At 40.5% G+C, this 18,691-nt stretch overlaps 1 protein-coding gene across 1 annotated transcript in view; it reads left to right on the top strand.

The window, feature by feature from the left end:
- Positions 1–13,154, top strand: part of LOC101848515 (solute carrier family 52, riboflavin transporter, member 3) — a 26,385-nt gene extending 13,231 nt beyond the window's left edge. Inside the window, exons 2-5 of the mRNA XM_005096601.3 lie at positions 4,038–4,479; positions 8,967–9,062; positions 9,959–11,215; positions 12,158–13,154. Coding sequence (XP_005096658.1) covers positions 4,399–4,479; positions 8,967–9,062; positions 9,959–11,215; positions 12,158–12,355 — 1,632 coding nt within the window. The 5' untranslated portion in view covers positions 4,038–4,398 and the 3' untranslated portion in view covers positions 12,356–13,154. The remainder of the gene's footprint in view (positions 1–4,037; positions 4,480–8,966; positions 9,063–9,958; positions 11,216–12,157) is intronic.
- The last annotated feature ends 5,537 nt before the right edge of the window (positions 13,155–18,691 follow it).

Raw genomic sequence — 18,691 nt, 5'->3', positions numbered from 1 at the left:
CCAATACCTGCAACTTCCAATAGTCTAGGCCCAGTGCGCAGATTATGGGGCACAGTTGGGTTTCAATGGGGCTGCAGCTATACATTACTTTAATAAGGAGTGTGGGTGGTTGGCGGGTGCTCTGGTGTGGTTTGATCCTTCTTTCCTATCAAACATCTATCGTCCTTTTCTCCCCTTCTTCTTTTTTTCTGTTTGTTACGATGCTGCAACGTGTTTCGACAGGGACGTAAAAAGTGTTGTCAACTAGAAGAACGGGGCTCCGGTCAGGGTGCTGATGGACGCACCGTTTGTTTTTTTTTTATTAAAAAAAAATATTTTGGTAAGTGTTTTACTACGACGTTTGCTACTGCATAAGACTGTCATGTGAGCGCGCGGGACACATTAAACATTTTTCAGTTGGTAGGAAATTTTTGAATTTTGCCCGGGTGCCGAAGCCTACTCTTATCGATTTTGGACCACCAAGGGATCTTTAACGTGCACTACTCGCACACGGGACCTCCCGAGATTTTTCGCCCTTGTCCGAGAAGGCTAGGTGTAGATCTTTCCTGCCAGAAGATCAGGGGTGTGGCTGAAAGACAGCAGTAAGAAGGAGCCAAGGAGGAGCAGTAGAAGAGCCGAAGGAAGAGTCAGGAGCCCAGAGGAGGGGGGCAAAGGGGGTGAGGGGGTGGTGGCAGAAAGGGGAGACGAAAGCAGACTACGAAACGTTATTAGAGAACAGAAAAGGAGGTGAAAGAAGACAATTTAGAGAAGAAAAATTTCCGTCGCTATCCGGGCTCGAACCCGGGACCTATTGAATGAGAGGCGAACATCTCAACCTCTCAGTCACGCGAGCCCCAGCACCGTTCAGTGTCGGCTTCAGTGGTGGTCAGATTATTACTAAAACGAAATTTATCACGGTGCATTTTTTGGTGTAGTTTGGTACCCGCTTGGGCCACATGCGGAAGCTGTAGGTTCGTCGAATCCAACTAGGAGGTTCGGAACCAAGCGGAGTTCAAAATTTGTTCTTTCTTTTATAATTTTGTCTCCTACTGATATTTATGTGCTTGCGAGGTGAGCTCCATGTTCAAAATGAGGTTTCTTTTCTGTTTATCATAAAAGATTAAAAAAAACACACACCCAGATAGTGGGTGGTTGGCGGGTGCTCAAGTGTGGTTTGCTTTCTCTTTCCTATCAAACATCTATCGTCCTTAGCCCCCTTTATTTTTTATGTTTGTTTCTCTCTTGTAACACCTCTAATCTTCTGGCGCTCATATGACCTTATAATAATAATAATAATAATAATAAATAGCATTTATACTGCGCATTTCCATTTCCTAAAAGATGCTCAATGCGCATTACAATGAAAAAGACATCACATCTTAAAAATTAATCGACACAAATGTGTACGTAAAACAAAGTATTATACATATAATATAAATGCATATGTGTAAAATTTTATACCAGAAAAACAGTCTCGCAGTGTGGTTGAAAATGTGTTCACTAAAAATATACAATGCAATATAAATTCACGAACAGTCAAAATACAGTTGAAACGTGAGTAACTAGAAACATTCATTAAAACATTAATTCTATACAGATAGAAAAACATTTCCACTCTATCTCTCTCTCTCTCTCTCTCTCTCTCTCTCTCTCTCTCTCTCTCTCTCTCTGTCTGTCTGTCTGTCTCTCTCTCTCCCTCTCTCTCTCTCCCTCTCCCTCTATCTCTCTCTCTTTCTCTCTTCCTCTCTCGCTATCTCTCTCTTTTCTCTCTCTTTTCTCTCTCTATCTCTCTCTTTTTCTCTCTCTCATTCTCACTCGCTATTTCTTCAGTCTCACAGTCTGGCATACACATGCATATATATCACAGTACATCATTATGACAGGTATGCTTTTGTGAATAAAAAATGCTTCAGCTGATTTTTGAAAATGGAAATTGTTGGGGCAGATCTTATTTTATATGGGATTTCGTTCCATACCTGGGGACCAAAGAACAAAAAGGAACGCTCGCCGTATGTTTTGTAGTTTTGTTTTGTAGTTTTAAGAATTAGATTGTCAGAGGCTGATCTAAGGGCTCTAGGTGGATTATATAATTCCAGGAATGTTTTAAGATAAAAAGGTGCACTATCATTTATACATTTAAAACAGAGAACGGCAGTTTTGTATTTAATCCTTTCTTTTATTGGCAGCCAGTGTAGTTCTTTCAGAATTGGTGTTACGTGGGCTGATTTCTTTTGTTTCATTATCAATTTTGCTGCTTGATTTTGAACCTTATGCAGTTGCGAGTGCTGTAAAACCTCTACTAAAATAAATACACCCAGATACTAATCTTTACCAGTCATTGAAAAAAAATTATGATCTATTCAACATAAAGATAAAAAGCAGATGCTTTACCAGTCGGTAAAAAATGGTCTGTTGAGCTTAAAGATAAAAAGCTGATATGCTTTACCAATCATTTTTATAAGGGATGGGGGGGGGGGGGGGGGTTATTATGTAATACATGCACGTGTTTCGTATCTCGCAGATAACTTACGTAAGCAGTTTCCCCGCGGAACAGGGCTGAGCTATTCAATAAAAGGACTGTTACCTTGACAAGCGCGGCTCTTAATACGAATCTGATCTCGGGCTTGTGTTGACACACTCGCGTACCGTGAGCTCGCCGTACGGATTAAATTCCATCGTGTCTGGATAGATAGACTAGGTAGGTACGGCACGTGTATTGATTGACCGATCCATCGTGTCTTGATTGGTAGGTTGGTACGGCACGGCGCGTGTATAGACCGCAGTTGGGTTTCTTTATACGTCGTAATTGCTCTTTTTTGTGTCACACAACTCGTGCGAGACATGCACTCAAGGCTTTTTATCCGCCCTCTTTTATAGTCATAGAGCTATAGTCCTCCTTTCCTATCTGTCTTACTTTTTGCACTGGTAGGTCCTACTTCTTTACTTTCCCTCTCTGTCATTTCTGTCTGTCTGTCTGTCTGTCTTATTTTTTCTCAAACTAAATGACCATTATTGTATTGATGTGCTTCTCTTTACTCAAACAAACAAACAGGGGGCTCTCGTGGCCTAGAGGTTAAGGTGTTGGCCTCTCATTCCAAGGTCCCGGGTTCGAATCCGGGTAACGACCAAACATTTTTTTTCTCTAAATTTGTCTCCTTTCACCGCATTTCCTGCTCCCTATCAATGTTCTGTCGTCTGCTTTCGTCTCCTCTTTCTGCCCCCACCCCCTCACCTCCTTTGCCCCTTCCTCTGGGCTCCTGATTCTTTCTGCAGCCTTTCTACTGCTACTTTTTCGCTTCTTCTTACTGCTGTCTTTGAGCCACACCCCTGATCTTCTGGTAGGAAAGATCTACTCCTAGCCTTCTCGAAAGATCTACACCTAGCCTTCTCGGACAAGGGCGAAAAATCTCAGAGGTCCCGTGTGCAAGTTGCGCACGTTAAAGATCCCTTGGTGGTCTAAAATCGATAAGAGTAGGCTTCGGCCGCCACCCGGGCAAAATTCAAAATTTCCTACCAACTGAAAATATTAGGTGTGTCCCGCGCGCTCATATGACCTTATGCAGTTGCGAGCGCCGTAAAACATTTTACAAAAACAAACAAACAAACAAACAAGAAAATAAACAAATAAACTGTGGGTGGTTGGCGGGTGCTCTGGTGTGGTTTGCCTCTTCTTTTGTTTTTTAACTTTCTTATGACCCCTCAAGTCTTCGGTGTGGGTGGTTGGCGGGTGCTCTGTGGTGGTTTGCTTCTTCTTTCCTATCAAACATCTATCGTCCTTATCTCCCCTTCTTCTTTTTTTATGTTTGTTACTCTTTTGTAACACCTCTGATCTTCTAGCGCTCATATGACCTTATGCAGTTGCGAGCGCCGAAAAACCTCTACTAAATCTAAACTAATCTTCGGCACTTTTGTGTTGCAAGTGCCGTAAAACCCACTCTAAAACGTATAATAATATTCCCTTTCTAGTGCCGGCGAAATCGGACTTGTTAATTTGCTTTTGCTCTCTTCTCAAACAAGCACTTACTAGCGTCGATTTTTTCCCTTTCTCATCTCTGCAGATTTCTTTCATCAAGCCACGGATCCAGCATTAACCTGGAGACCAGCAATGTCTTAACTCTGCAAGACAATCGTCTTCAGTGAAATTATTCATCTCACTGAAAGTACACTGTTCAACTCTACAAAGTCAAAAGTCTCCAATCAAACCTCGCTTACAGCTTAACTCGGCAAATTCGGGGTCTCAAGTCAAACCTGGCACACAGCTTAACTCTGTAAAGTCAAGGTCTCCCGTCAACCTGGCACACAGCTCAACTCTGCAAAGTCAAAGTCTCCAGTCAAGCCTCGACTATCAGTCAGGCCAAAGCCATTTTTCAGGACTTCATAAGACATTTCCCTCCAGCGTCCGTCGTCTGAGTGAGCACGATGAGCCAGGACCTGTGTCGTTGTGGCAGCCTGAGCTTCCTCACCTACCTGCTGGTCATCCTCTTTGGCGTGTCCTCATGGGTGAGTTGTTTTTTTTACTTTGTATCTAGCTTTAAGAAGATTCATTAATATGTCTTTTTGCTTTGTGTGTAGCTTTAAGTAGAAGACTCATTTGTTTTAAGTCTTTTTGCTTTTGTGTGTAGCTTTAAGTAGAAAACTCATTTGTTTAAAGTCTTTTTGCTTTGTGTTTCATCTTAAGACATCATTTGTTTTTAAGTCTTTCGTCTTTCTTGCTTTGTATTTGGTCGCTTTTAAGGGCTATCGGGCTGACCCAGATTTCGGGGTTTTCCAGAAATCTTGACCTACACCAAAAGTGTAGGAGAAGTTTGGTTTCATTGGTGTGTATATTTGTTTGGTTATAGAGAAAGCTCTCCTTGTCTTTTAAAGAAACTAAACAAGGGGCAAAAACTTAACCTTCGATTTTCTCAAAACAGCATTTTTTTGGGATAGCCCGCTTGTGCTTAAAAGCGACCAGTTAATCTTCCGACAGGGACGAGCTGTTGCGGAGCATTATTTCATACTGTTTATATTACAATAATTCAGTTACCCTATATAAATCATTATTGTTAACGCTGTGCCACGCAGAATACTAGGCCTATCAGATATCTCCACCTCCCCCTGTGCCCCTTTCACTAGCAAAAAAAATTACATTTTTGTTGAAGTATAGTCAAGCCTGTTCAAAAGGCCAACTGAATAAGACAAATCACTAGTAGTTTTGTAGACTGACTTGAAGCTTAGGCTAGACTCAAGTGTATCATGCTGGTGATTTGATTTGATGATTTGACATAGTGATTTGAGGCTTGTGACTTGAACTAGGGGCTTGCGGGCACGCGCGGGTTTGCTGCCGGGGGTACAGCTCTAGTATGGACGCCTGTACAAACGGCCACTTCCCTCACGTATTTTTCTACATGTTAATGACACTGTGCGAGACGTCCACACGTCTGACAACCAACTTTGCTCCTCGACAATGGATGGCTGCGTCCTAACCCTATCCGTGCGTCGTGTTTTACTATAGTATCCATACGACGTGGGGAACTCTGTGCCACCACTTTACCCTATCCGTATGTCGTGTTTTACTATACAATGTAGTATCCCTACGACGTGGCGAACTCTGTGCCACCACTTCCAAAAAGGAAATTTACTCGTTAATCCGATCCGTACGCCCTGGGGTCGTTTTGTACCCCGGGGTTGTATTCTTCACATTTTAGAATACTTCTAGTTGTTGTTTTTTTTTAAGTTTTAGTAAGCGCTTTACAGCACTTGCAACACACTAAGGTCATATAAGTGCCGAAGATTAGAGGTGTTATAAGAGATTAACAAACTCAAAATAAAAGGAGAGGACATAAGGACGATAGGTGTTTGATAGGAAAGAAGGAGCAAACCACACCAGAGCGCCCATCAACCACCCCCACAATACTTCTAGTGCGAAGATCTCTATGAAACTTTCAGTATTTCTCAAAAATCATTTTGACAGACTGCTATGCAAAGCGCACGGATCGAGTTAACGAGTAAATTTCATCTTTGGAAAGTGGTGGTACAGAGTTCCCCACGTCGTATGGATACGAGAGTAAAACACGACGTACAGATAGGGTTAAGAGGTGGCACAGAGTTCCCCACGTCGTAAATTATGTGGAGTGCATAAAACCCCGGGGACAGATGCTTGTATTTTTGTTTTCCACTCGGGAATCGAACTCTGGTTGCCCGCGTGTGCGACATCGAAGCACCTACCTAACCGCTACAACACACACGTTGGTCAAACCTGGGTGAAGCGAAAGAACTGTGCACAGAGGCTTAGCCCGAGGACAGAGTATTCTAATTAAATTCCTGCATGTGGTTGAATGATGCGTCTGATGTGATATGTGTACTTTTTGTCAGTTTTATTTCTCTTTTCATACTGAATTTTAATGAGAGTATATATACATATATATTTATTTTTTTAATGTATACCTGCATGTGTGTTAACGGTCCTGTACAGCCAAGAAAAATTTCCCTCTGGGCAAATAAAGTATTATCTTATCTTATATCGTATCTTATCGTATCTTATCGTATCTTATTGTTGGACCCAGACTGGAGTTTAAACTCATGATCTGACGGTTTGAATCCGGCAGCTCATTCATCACGAGACACTATTGTGTCGGTTGTCTCGTGATGAATGAGCTGCCGGATTCAAACCGTCAGATCATGAGTTCACCCAGGTTTGACCAACGTGTGTGTTGTAGCGGTTAGGTAGGTGCTTCGATGTTGCACACGCGGGCAACCAGAGTTTGATTCCCGAGTGGAAAACAAAAATACGAGTATCTGTCCCCGGGGTTTTATGCACTCCACATAATTTAGCAAAATTTGATCACTTTTTGCGTAATTTCTGATTATTTTCCTTTATCATTCTTTGTTAAAATTAACGGAATCGCATAATTTCACATTTTTGGGCCCAGTTTGCATAATTTCAGATTTGTTTTTTTTTATGCATACAACCGCGGAGACAGGAGTGTCTCGGTCTTTTTGCAGGGATGCTGTATATATATATATATATATCCCTCTCAGCCCGGGTTGGCCTGCCAGCAGGTCTGGATGGAAACCCGGTTCCTAAATGATTTAAACTTTGTCTATGGGTGCATAAAGACACACATTATAATATAATACATTTAACAAAAATTCAGGTCAAAATGGGTACTCAGCTATGGACAGTGAAAGATCTCGTCACTATGTTTCTGTTTTAGCGCCCGTAAAACGACAGCTTACGTTAGATGGTTCTCAGTAAATGTGTGTGTGTGTGTGTGTGTGTGTGTGTGTGTGTGTGTGTGTGTGTTTGTTTGTTTGTTTGTGTGTGTGTGTATATATATATATATATATATATATATATATATATATATACATGTACAAGTCTGTCTGCGTGTTCTAACGTTTCATTGTACTAAGAAGTGTTATAGCCAGCTTTCTAGTAGGGATGCTCTGTTTCGCTTTTCATGTAAGTGTAAGATGATAGTTTTGCAAAATCCATACTGAATTCCCAGTCCCAGTGGATGTGCTGTTGTTAGGCGTGTAGGCATATCATATTATTATTTTATTATATGTATATCTTTGAATTCCCAGTCCGCAGTGAATGCGCTATTTGACGTTTGTAATACATTTATATATAACGCCGTGTATCTTTGGATGGCAGCCAAATCGTTGAACTAAATATTAGCATGAGCAGCTAACATCATCATAGGAAAACTACACGTATGTCGGTTCTACTACGATTACGGTTAATCTTATTGGATAATGCGCTATCATATTTATCAATTCTGTTAAGACTATATTCCAACTCGCAGTTTATGGTCATCAGCTGACAAAAAGAAATTTATTTTACCCTCTATGAAACTTAAAACAATTAGTGAAAGGGCATTTGAATACCAAGGCCCCAAGATCTGGAATGCTATACCAAGCACTTCAAGAGGGATCAAAATATAAATCGTTTGATTCATTCTAATGTCAGCTGAAGTCTTTTCTGTTTTTTAGTAGAACCATTTAGTAGAACAGAAGCATCGCGGTAGACCTAACGATCTAATTTCTTACCTGCCGATCTCATTGCTTACCTGCCGATCTCATTGCTTATCTAAATATCTCATTACTTACATGTCATATTGTAAGGTACTGCATGCCTGATCCTTACTATTGTCATTGTCATTTTCCTCTACTTCTTTTGTATGTTTGTCACTCTCTTGTGACCTGCTATTTTGGGGTGCCTTGATAGTCGAAGCAGACCTTGTGCTGTTGAAGCTAGAGTGGTGAGCAGTCTAAGTCTGATTCCCTGTAAAGACTTCTCTGTTGACACCCTCCCCTTGGCGCTCATATGACCTTAAACAGTTGCGAGCGCCGTAAAACCTCTACTATAAAAAATGAGCTGTAAAATGACAATGACAATCTTTATAATTCATCTCGCTGTGAGAAATTTGTCTTGGCCGTTAACAATGGCAAAGTTGACGTTACAAAGGTTCGGTGCACTCACGCATACGCACAACAAGACAGGACATTAGTAAATACTTGTCTCACGTGCTGGGACAACCCGCTCCGTAAAACACGCTCTCTCTCTCTCTCTCTCTCTCTCTCTCTCTCTCTCTCTCTCTCTCTCTCTGTTTCATATGTTGCTCTGTGTTCAGTAACCTCACTGCAGTTGGTACGAATGAATTTGTAAATCAGTCAGTTCTTGCTTTTTTGTAAATGTATCCTTTACTGCGGGTGGATAATTGAAATTCCGAAGTCAGTGGGTGGCTATGGTCACTAAGCACTATTTCCGCCTTTTTTTTTTTTTAGAACGTTTGTCTTGTGCAGATATTCAAAGTTACCCAGGTCTCTACCAATTGTTCTTGATGCCTTTCTGATCAACTTGTTTATTTTTATGATGTGCTGCCTTCCCAACTTGCTATGTGAACACGACCTTGTCGCCCCAGGAGCAGCGCCAAAAAACCCCAAAACAAACCCCAAACAACTCAGATCCCTTTTATAGTAATGTCTTGATCATTTCCCAGGTGGACATCAATGGACTATGGGTGGAGCTGCCGATCCTGGTTCAAAACCTGCCAGAAGGCTGGGACCTCCCGTCATATATGGCTGTCATCATACAGGTGAGGTGGAGATAAAAGCAGAATTCGTGGGTGGTTGGCGGGTGCTCTGATGTGGTTTGCTTCTTCTTTCCTGTCAAGCATCTATCGTCCTGATCTCCCCTTCTTTTTTATGTTTGTTACTCTCTTGTAACACCTCTTAATCTTCTGGCGTTCATATGACCTTATGCAGTTGTGGGTGCCGTAAAACCTCTACTAAAACCAAACTAAAGGTGAGGTTGTTGTTGATGCTGCTGTTGTTTTTGTTGTTTTGTTATTGTTGTTGTTGTGGTAGTGGTGGTGTTGGTGTGTTGGTTGCGGCGGTTGGGCAGTGTTGGTGTTGGTGGTGATGGTGATGTTGGATGGACATGGTGGTGGTGGTGGTGGTGATGATGGTGAGATGGTGTTAATGTGGTGGTAATGGTGAGATGGTGTTCATGTGGTGGTGGTGATGGTGAGATGGTGTTAATGTGGTGGTAATGGTGAGATGGTGGTAATGGTGAGATGGTGGTAATGGTGAGATGGTGTTCATGTGGTGGTGGTGATGGTGAGATGGTGTTCATGTGGTGGTGGTGATGGTGAGATGGTGTTCATGTGGTGGTGGTGATGGTGAGATGGTGGTAATGGTGAGATGGTGTTAATGTAGTGGTAATGGTGAGATGGTGTGGTTTGCTCCTTCTTTCCTATCAAACATCTAACGTCCTGATCTCTCCTCCTTCTTTTTTATGTTTGTTACTCTCTTGTAACACCTCTAATCTTCGGCACGTGTATGACCGTACTGTGTTGCAAGTGCCGTAATACTCTTACTGAAACTAAAATGCCACAGAAGCAGGTCAAAGGGTCGTCTAATGACGGTGAAATATAAATAAAATAGATCATATCTAACTGTCTATCTTTTTATCCTATCTTCGTATCCACAGATTGCAAATGTCGCTCCGTTTGTGTACACGGTGGCGACGACCTTGTGGCCTCACCGAGTCCTTGAGCTTCCCGTCATCTACCTCATCATCTCCGTGGGCGCGGTCTCGTGTCTGCTGCTGGCCTTCCTGTGGGACTTCACCTCGGTGATTGCCGGCACGGAGCACAGCACCGCCCTGTTTGTGCTGCAGTTCTTCTTGGCTCTTGTTGACTGCACTTCCTCCGTGGCCTTTCTACCCTTCATGTCTTTGTTGCGGCCGGAGTACATGACCGCTTACTTTATTGGCGAGGGATTTAGTGGCCTGGTTCCTAGCCTAGTGGCGCTGGGTCAGGGTGCGGGCAGCATGGAGTGTATTAAAGTTCCCATAGGGGGAAACCTCAATGCCACTAACACGTCGATGTACGAAGGCAACGTTACGATGAATGTGATGGCAACAAATCTTTCTCAATATTCTCAGATAGAATTTTTGGCAGGTCAGAACGTCAGTGAGCTGATGAACTTGACACTCCCAACCCCACCTGCTCTCTACTCTACATTTCCAGTGTACAAAGAGCCAAAGTTCACTGTGAGAACCTTCTTTCTGTTTCTCATGTGTCTCCTGATTTCAAGTGGCATTGCTTTCACCCTGCTCAATTTTTGCTCGCACTGTAAGCGAGATCATGTGGTTGAAAGCGACTGTGCCATGTTGAGGGATGAAAGCGTTCAGAGCAGCTTAATGGAGACGACTGTAGATGCTATTGGAGAAATTGTCCCTCTTAATGATGAGGAAATGTCTCCTAACTACGATAAAATAAGCCAGGTACATTTTAATAATAAGGGAAACGCTAAACATAACATTGTGCTGGATTCGGAGCATTCCAACCGCAAGTATTCGAAAGATGTTGTGTCAGCTATCTCCTCGAGCGAGTCGATGACTGCCAGCTTCAAGAAAAAGGGGTTCAAAATGCCTTGGATGAAGTATGCGCTCTTCTTGTTTTTGACGGGCTGGCTCAACGCACTGTCCAACGGCGTTCTCCCCTCCCTGCAGACGTACTCATGTCTTCCCTACGGCATTCGGCCGTACCACCTCAGCGTCACACTCTCCAACATCGCCAACCCTGTGGCGTGCTTCGCCACTTTCTTCCTGAAGTTGACCTCCGTAGCTGGGACTCTGAGCGTCTCCCTGGTGGGCACTGGACTGGCGTCTTTTATCATCCTAACCGCTGCCATGAGCCCTGACCCTCCGCTTGTTGGTCATACCAGCGGCACGTTTCTTGTGGTGAGTACCCCCCCCCCCCCCCCCCCCAATTTAAATGACAATGACAATCTTTATTCATTTCGCAGGGAGAAATTTGTCTTGGGCGTTAACAATGGCTGTAGATGTTACTAAAGTTAGACTTAAAGGTGCACTCAGGCAAAAGCACAAGACAGGACATTAGGCCAAGTAAATACAATATGTCTCACGTGCTGGGACAACCCGCTCCGTAAACTTTCTCTCTCTCTCTATTTGTAGCACTGTGTGTTCAGTAACCTCCCTGCAGTTGATCCGAATGAATTTCTATATCTGTCTGTTCTTGCTTTTTTGGAAATGTATCGTTTACTGCGGGTCGATAGTTGAAATTCCGATGTCAGTGGGTGGCTATGGTCACTAAGCATTATTTCCGCCTTTTTTTGAACGTTTATCTTGTGCAAATATTCAAAGTTACTTAGGTCTCTACCGATTGTTCTTGATGCCTTTCTTATCAACTTGTTTATTTTTATAATGTGCTGCCTTCCCAAATTGCTACCATAGCAAGTGATGCCAAAATTTATCAAAGTTTCTATTGTGGTGGTGTAGTAAATCTGAAGGATTTGTAACACCTCTAATCTTCTGGCGCTCATATGACCTTATGCAGTTGCGAGTGCCGTAAAACCATTACTAAAACTTTAAAAAAGAGTCTTGCACAAAGCAGTCGTTGTATATGTCTTAGTTCTGTGCTATATATATACATTATTTGCTTTTATGTAAGTATGTTTTGTTTCTGTGCTTTGTATTTTCTGTTATTCGCCTTTGTTGACAGTTTTTTGTCTTGTCTTGTGGGTGGTTGGCAGGTGCTCCTCCTTCTTTTTTATGTTTGTTACTCTCTTGTAACACCTCTAATCTTCTGCGCTTATATGACCGTATTGTGTTGCAAGTGCCGTAAAACTCTTACTAAAACTAAAGCTGTCTTGTCTTTTTCAGATACTGGCCTGGGTGCTGGTCGTGTTCTTACTGACCTTCACGAAAGTCTCCATCGCGACCGTGTTCAGAGGAGAAGGAAGAAAAGCTTTGCTTTGGATCGGAGCTTCGACTCAAGTTGGCTCTCTCTGCGGAGCACTCATCACCTTCTTTCTGGTCAATTTCTACAAACTTTTTGAAGTGGGGAATCCTTGTCGCTGAAAGCTGACTTCATAATATAGCTCTGAGGACTTGATCTTCGAGCTGTCATATAATGTTTAATTTGAAACGCTCAGGTCACTGGTTTTGACTTCCAGTTGGAAAAGTTTTGGGGTCCGTAGTGTAAGCTAAAGTAATGCTGATCAGTTTGCTAAGAAGAGCAAGAAAAACCTGCCTTTTCCTCCGTTGAAGGGAAGGTGAAAACCGTAAACTCCTCCAAAAAGCCTCTCAGATCTCGGCTCTTTTCTGGTGGACTGTGGACCAGGTGTGCCATGCTGAGGAATGAAAGCGTTCAGAGCTGCTTAATGGAGACGACTGTAGATGCCTGAGGAGAAATTGTCCCTCTTAATGATGACAAAATGTCTCCTAACTACGATAAAATAAGTAAGTTCACCAGGACATTGGTGACATTTTGAATCACATGTTGGAAGAATTGATAGCATGGGGTTTTTACGGATGAGAGTAGTAGTTCATGTACTACCAAAGTTCATGAAGTGCATGATGGGTCGTCGGGCTGTGTTATGTGATACTGATACATATGTGAGGTATAGTGGTGAAATCAGGCGCTCGTCAAAATAATGAAATCAAAGAAAAAAGCATTTTCCCACCAGTTTGGCAATTTTTATTGAAATTTTGTTTTTTGGCTAAACACCTTAAATATTCATATATGAAAAGACATTGCAATGTGAATTTGACTGAAAACCCTTGTGTAAAGGCACAAATAAGGTATTTTTCAGTTTTCAAGGACTCTTAAGTTATTGAAGTTTCCGAACTTTGGCAGCTGTTTTCTCATTAATTTAACTATTGAAACCAGGCTACCCCACTTTCTTCGATCGCAAATATCTTGACTTCCATGCCAGCTAGGTGGATATTTTTTTAAGTGAACAAGCTTTCGGATAACACCAATAACTCCACATGCCCAAAAATTGACGAGCGCCTGATTCCACCGCGTCGTGACACATATATCGTAGCATTCATGGACTGGTTATTATGTTACTGCCATGTATGTTATCGAAGGGGCATAAGTGAAAGTTTCTATGAAGTCCATATATCAAGCATTACCTCCCTTGATTGATATAAGTTTGGGCCTTGAACGGACAAGAAAATTCCCCGAAACTTCATCTGATTGTACTTTACAGGCTGAATAATTTTTCATTGTGGTGTAGCGGATAGGTGCTTCGCCATGGCATGCAGGAGACCCGAGTTTGATTCCTGAATGGGGAAAATTTTTATTTATAGAGTATCTCGGTCTTTCTGCTGGGATGTTGTATCCCTCTCAGCTTGGGTTGGTCCAGCAGGTAAGGTCGAAGCCTGCCTTGTAAATGATGTAAATTATGTCAATTGGGGTGTCAAAACACCCACATTAATTATAAAAACAACTTACAAAAACCTCATTTTTCTTGCAACAGCAATGGTATAGTCAAAATGCCCATCATGGTATCTTTTTGCTCCAGAATTTTAATTCTAGAGCTCTCTTGTCTTATAAATCCTGCTATGGCCATGGGTCTTTCAATTCAAGGGGTGTCTGTCAGTGTTTCCCCATTTCTTCCTTGTCTGTCTCGTGTCATTTTCCCCATCAATTTGCCATCAAAGTTGTTGCTTTCGTACAAAATGGTGTGTCTCACCATATTATTTTCTAAATACTTTACTTTAAAAAAAATTTCATTTGCTAAAGAGTATTATCTTTTAAATTTCAACTTTTCTTTGCATTTTATTTCATTATTTTTGTTGCGTTTTCCGTGGAGGCCACTGACGGTTAGTCACTTTGCCGTTGCATGCAAAAGACGTTTGTTTGTGTATCAGGGAAGTTATTTAATTGAGTATCGGGCAAGGAAAAGAAATGAAATGAGGCTGTGCTTGAAGTAGCCCACATGGTCCGCTTGCGGATAAAAACATTCAGGAAAATACAAACACAGTTTCTGGGACACTTGAATAGAAGACATAAAGTCCTTGAACATCTAAGGAGCATAAGGAGACGCATTCTTAGTTTCAAAGACGCATGTCTTGTATACTGCTTATGGCAAGTAAAACAGGTAACTTGTATTATATATTGAGGTAGCACACTCATATGACTTTATGCAGTTGCAAGCGCCGTAAAACCCTTACCAAACTAAACAAACCAATATTTGAAGTTCCAGGTCTTGTGTATATTTGTCATTATGTGACAAAGGGCTTTTTTTGAGAAACAAAGATTTTGAAATGACTGTTCTGCGTCGTTGATCAAATTTGAACCGCTCAGGTTACTGTTGTAGTATTTTGCTCAAAATCCCTTCGAGCTTTGAGTTTGTTTTGCTTCTTGGAGGGGCTGAAGAGAATACTCACTCTCCACATTCTTCTGGCTTGTCTCTCAAGTCTCTGTCTGCTCACGATGGGTGGGCTTTGGGAAACTGTATTCCTGCTTTCCCACTTTTTATGTTGCATAAATCAATTTACACATATCGAGATTGAAACATAATTACAAGTGAGAAATATCAAATACTTTGGACTGAATGTTTTTTTGCATGCAGGTTTTTGTTTACATGAAATGACTTGTGTGTTGAATGGTAATAAAACTGTATGGCGTCTATTTTTTTGTTAGAGCTAATGCATTGTGTGTTTCTCTATGCTTGAACTGACCGCCATGAACACAGAAATTCATGTCACATTTTCAGTAACTTTGTGAACTACCTATATGTGCTTTCAATTTTGTTAGTTGGAATGTAATACTCCCCCAGTCCTCTCCTCATCCTTGCAGTTGAAGAACGTAACAGCGTGAACAATCAAATGAAATCAAATGTTTATTTTCTCATGTTCGTTGTTTCTAATATTTCCTTTATTAGGTGATGCTTCAGATTTTATATTGATTATATATAATATTACATATGTGTTATGCTCTATTTTTTGCCTTTGTCTTTGAACATATTTCAAAGAAAGAACAATTGCTGTTCCTGGTGTGTGCTGTGAATTCTTTCCATACTTTGTTGCTTTGTAGCAATATATATATGGCTCAATGGGCACAAACTGTGATTGTTGGAGCAAATGCACAAGTTGTACATCAATGACCCTATCCGTGCGCCCTGGGACCATTAATTGGTCCGCCCAAGGTTGTATTCTTCACACTTTAGAATACTTCTAGTACGAAGATCTCTTTGAAACTTTCAGTATTTCTCAAAAAATCTTTTTTTGACAGACTGCTATGCAAAGCGTACAGATCGGATTAAAGAGTAAATTTCGTCTTTGGAAAGTGGTAGCACAGAGTTCCCCTCGTAGTATGGATACAATAGATAAACACGATGTACGGAAAGGGTTTAGCATTGCCCTCTGACCTTTGACTTAAAAATCTCTCTATTTTTCTTATCACAGCTCATGGCTTTACAGGGGAATCCTGCGAAAAAAAAACCCACTCATACTCATCTTAGCTTGAAGACTGAATAGAATAATAGATTGTACAATCCGCAGAGCCGGAGAATTCACTGGTCTTCAACTGGACCAGTTTCAGGATAATAATAGTAATGATAATTTTGATAATAATAATAATAATAATAATACATTCTTTACTTTTACTTTTTCATCCTCGGTTGCCGTTAAGCGTCGAGGGGAGATACAGTTTCTATGGTAGGCCAGCTCCGCAGCTCTTTCAGTTGTGATGTTTTGTTTTCTTAGGGTTTCCTTGACATCCTCGATCCACCTTTTGCGTGGCCTTCCTCTTCCTTTACAGCCTGAGTGCTTGAATAATGATAATAATAATGATTAAAATGATAATAATAATAACAGTAATATTGATGTTGATGATTATGATGAAATTGATGATAACGATTGTTATGACAATTATAATGATGGTATGATACTGATAATGATAATAACAGTAGTGATAAGAAGAAAAACAATGCTAATAAAAATGGTATTGAATAATATTAAGATAATAATGATAATAATGATGATGATGATGATGATTATAATGAAATTGATGATACTGATTGTAATGGCAATTATAATGATGATATGATAATGATATTGATTCTTCCAATAATAGTGATAATAATAGTAGTGATGTGAAGAAAAACAATACTAATACAGATGATATTAGCTAGTATGATAATAATGATAGTAATTTAAATGATAGTAATAGACTGAATTCATATAGCACGTGTATCTACTCAGAAAAATGCTCCGTGCACTTTACAATGTATGATTTTATCCTACTATTAAGTTACATGAACACGACTTTACAGATTGCCTCAGTAAATTTTCAATCCCAAATTTTGTGTACATTTGTCTTTGACGTACAAATACATATTAGCTGTGGAAGTGTATTTTTTAAGGGTATGAAGCGTTCAGTTAATGGTAGAAAACTACATAATTTGTATACCCGTTGTGCTGTTTTGACACTATTAATTTTTGGAACATGTCTAGGGCACAAGTACATATATGTGATGCGTACACTTTTTCTGCTACAGATGTATATATAGTAAATAGTGAAATGAATTGTTTCTTCTCTTCTTTTTTTTTGGATTCAGGGTATAATTTGACAGTGCAATTTTCTTATTTAAGTACTGTACGTTTTTATTTTTAAAGTTGTTTGTTTGTATCTAATATTAATGCGCTCTGCTTGCTGTATTTTGATATTGGACAAAGAGATTTCACTCTCAATTTACCCCCCGGGGCGGTGCCACTGACTGAAGTGTCTTTAGGCCATTCCCAAAGGGGGGAATATTTCTTGTTCATGCACAGTAGAATTGTAAATGGGCTGATTCATCAATGTCATGCTCATAACTGTGCCTGATCTACAACAGGGAACTGCTGCTTTTTCTTTCCTAATCCTTACTATTGTCATTTTCCTCTACTTCTTTTGTATGTTTGTCACACTCTTGTGACCCACTATTTCCGGGGTGCCTTGATAGTTGAAGCAGACCTTGAGCTGTTGAAGCTAGAGAGTTGAGCAGAGTAAGTCTGATTCCCTGTAAGGACTTCTCTTTGGACATCCACCCCTTGGCGCTCATATGACCTTATGCAGTTGCGAGCGCTGTAAAACCTCTACTAAAACTAAAAAACTCTCAGTTTTCTCTTTATGTTTAACGATTTTGCCTGCTCTGTGTCACAGAAACATGTGTGAAATACAAAATGCTGATCTCAGCTTTCCAGCTATTTTTGTGATGTGTTATGAATATATATATTTGTAAAAATGTTATTTTATCATGATTTTTATTTATCTTAGTCTCCACAATAGAGTTTGGTCATAAATCACGCTGCAATCTATTGAGCTTACTTCAAATTGTTTTATTTATACTCATTGATCTGTATTTTGAGGTTTATGTAATAAGTCTCTCCTATAGTTTTGATTTTCTTGGGTTTTTTTCTTGAAAGCGGATGATATGTTTGAGAAAATTACATATATGGGAGGTGTAGGTTGTTTTTTAAAATAATTATTTTTCTTTTAAATATTTCTATAAGACTGCACAGATTTTTTTATCATTCCAAAGACTTCGCTTTTGTGTCATGCTTGAGTTAAAAAGGTTTAATTTTAGCTTCCTGTTTGTTTATTTTTATGTTTTTTAGAAAATGCTTTGCTTTGTAAAAATGCAGTATTTTCATAGTCAGGACTTTTGGAAATCTCTTTTATGACAATTGTTTGCTTGCTTTGAAAGAGATGTGTTTGATTTGTGCATGCAAGTGTACAGTACATGTACAAGTGATAGTGTGCAGTCAGTTTACCGTGGATAATATTCATCATGATCAAAGAGGTTACATTCAATACTTAAGTTCGTGGCAGTGATGTCCCCCACATAAATGAACGGGTGCTGTGTGTGCTCACTCTGGGATGCTGAACCTCAAGGGCAAGATGTGTGCAGTTAGTTCAACAGAGGGGTGAGTACTTTTTCGAGACTCACGTGGAGGCGTCTCGGCAGTCTCAGGTGAAAATCTACAAGCTTGTACTGTAATATGGGAGCAGGACGGTGTTTTATATACTAGAGCTCCTGGGGAGTGGGGTGGGGGCTCAGATTGTTCATGTAAATGGGGGCACGCCGGCCATGCCGATGAGGGTAAGAAGACCCCCATGTCTGACACATGTTGCGTTACTGCTGCGAGCTCTAATATTATAAACTCTTTGATATACATTTGAATATATATGTACATGCATATATTATATATGTGCAGGTAAAGCTTTAACTGTTTTCTGAAGATGCCACGCCGTACACAGCAGGCCTTTTTCTTGGTGCCATGTACATTCTGCCGTGCAAAGAAAGACCGACGTATATATATGCAAAAATTATTAATTTTTACATCTTCATTTAAATGGACGCCTATACCCATTCTGCATCTTGTGTCAAAGGCAGGAAGACATATCTGCACTACAAATAG

The sequence above is a fragment of the Aplysia californica genome, unplaced genomic scaffold, assembly GCF_000002075.1.
Source record: "Aplysia californica isolate F4 #8 unplaced genomic scaffold, AplCal3.0 scaffold00133, whole genome shotgun sequence".
In the NCBI taxonomy this organism is placed as follows: domain Eukaryota; kingdom Metazoa; phylum Mollusca; class Gastropoda; order Aplysiida; family Aplysiidae; genus Aplysia; species Aplysia californica.
The sequence above is the reverse complement of the archived record's forward strand: the minus strand, read 5'-3'. Positions and strand labels throughout refer to the sequence as shown.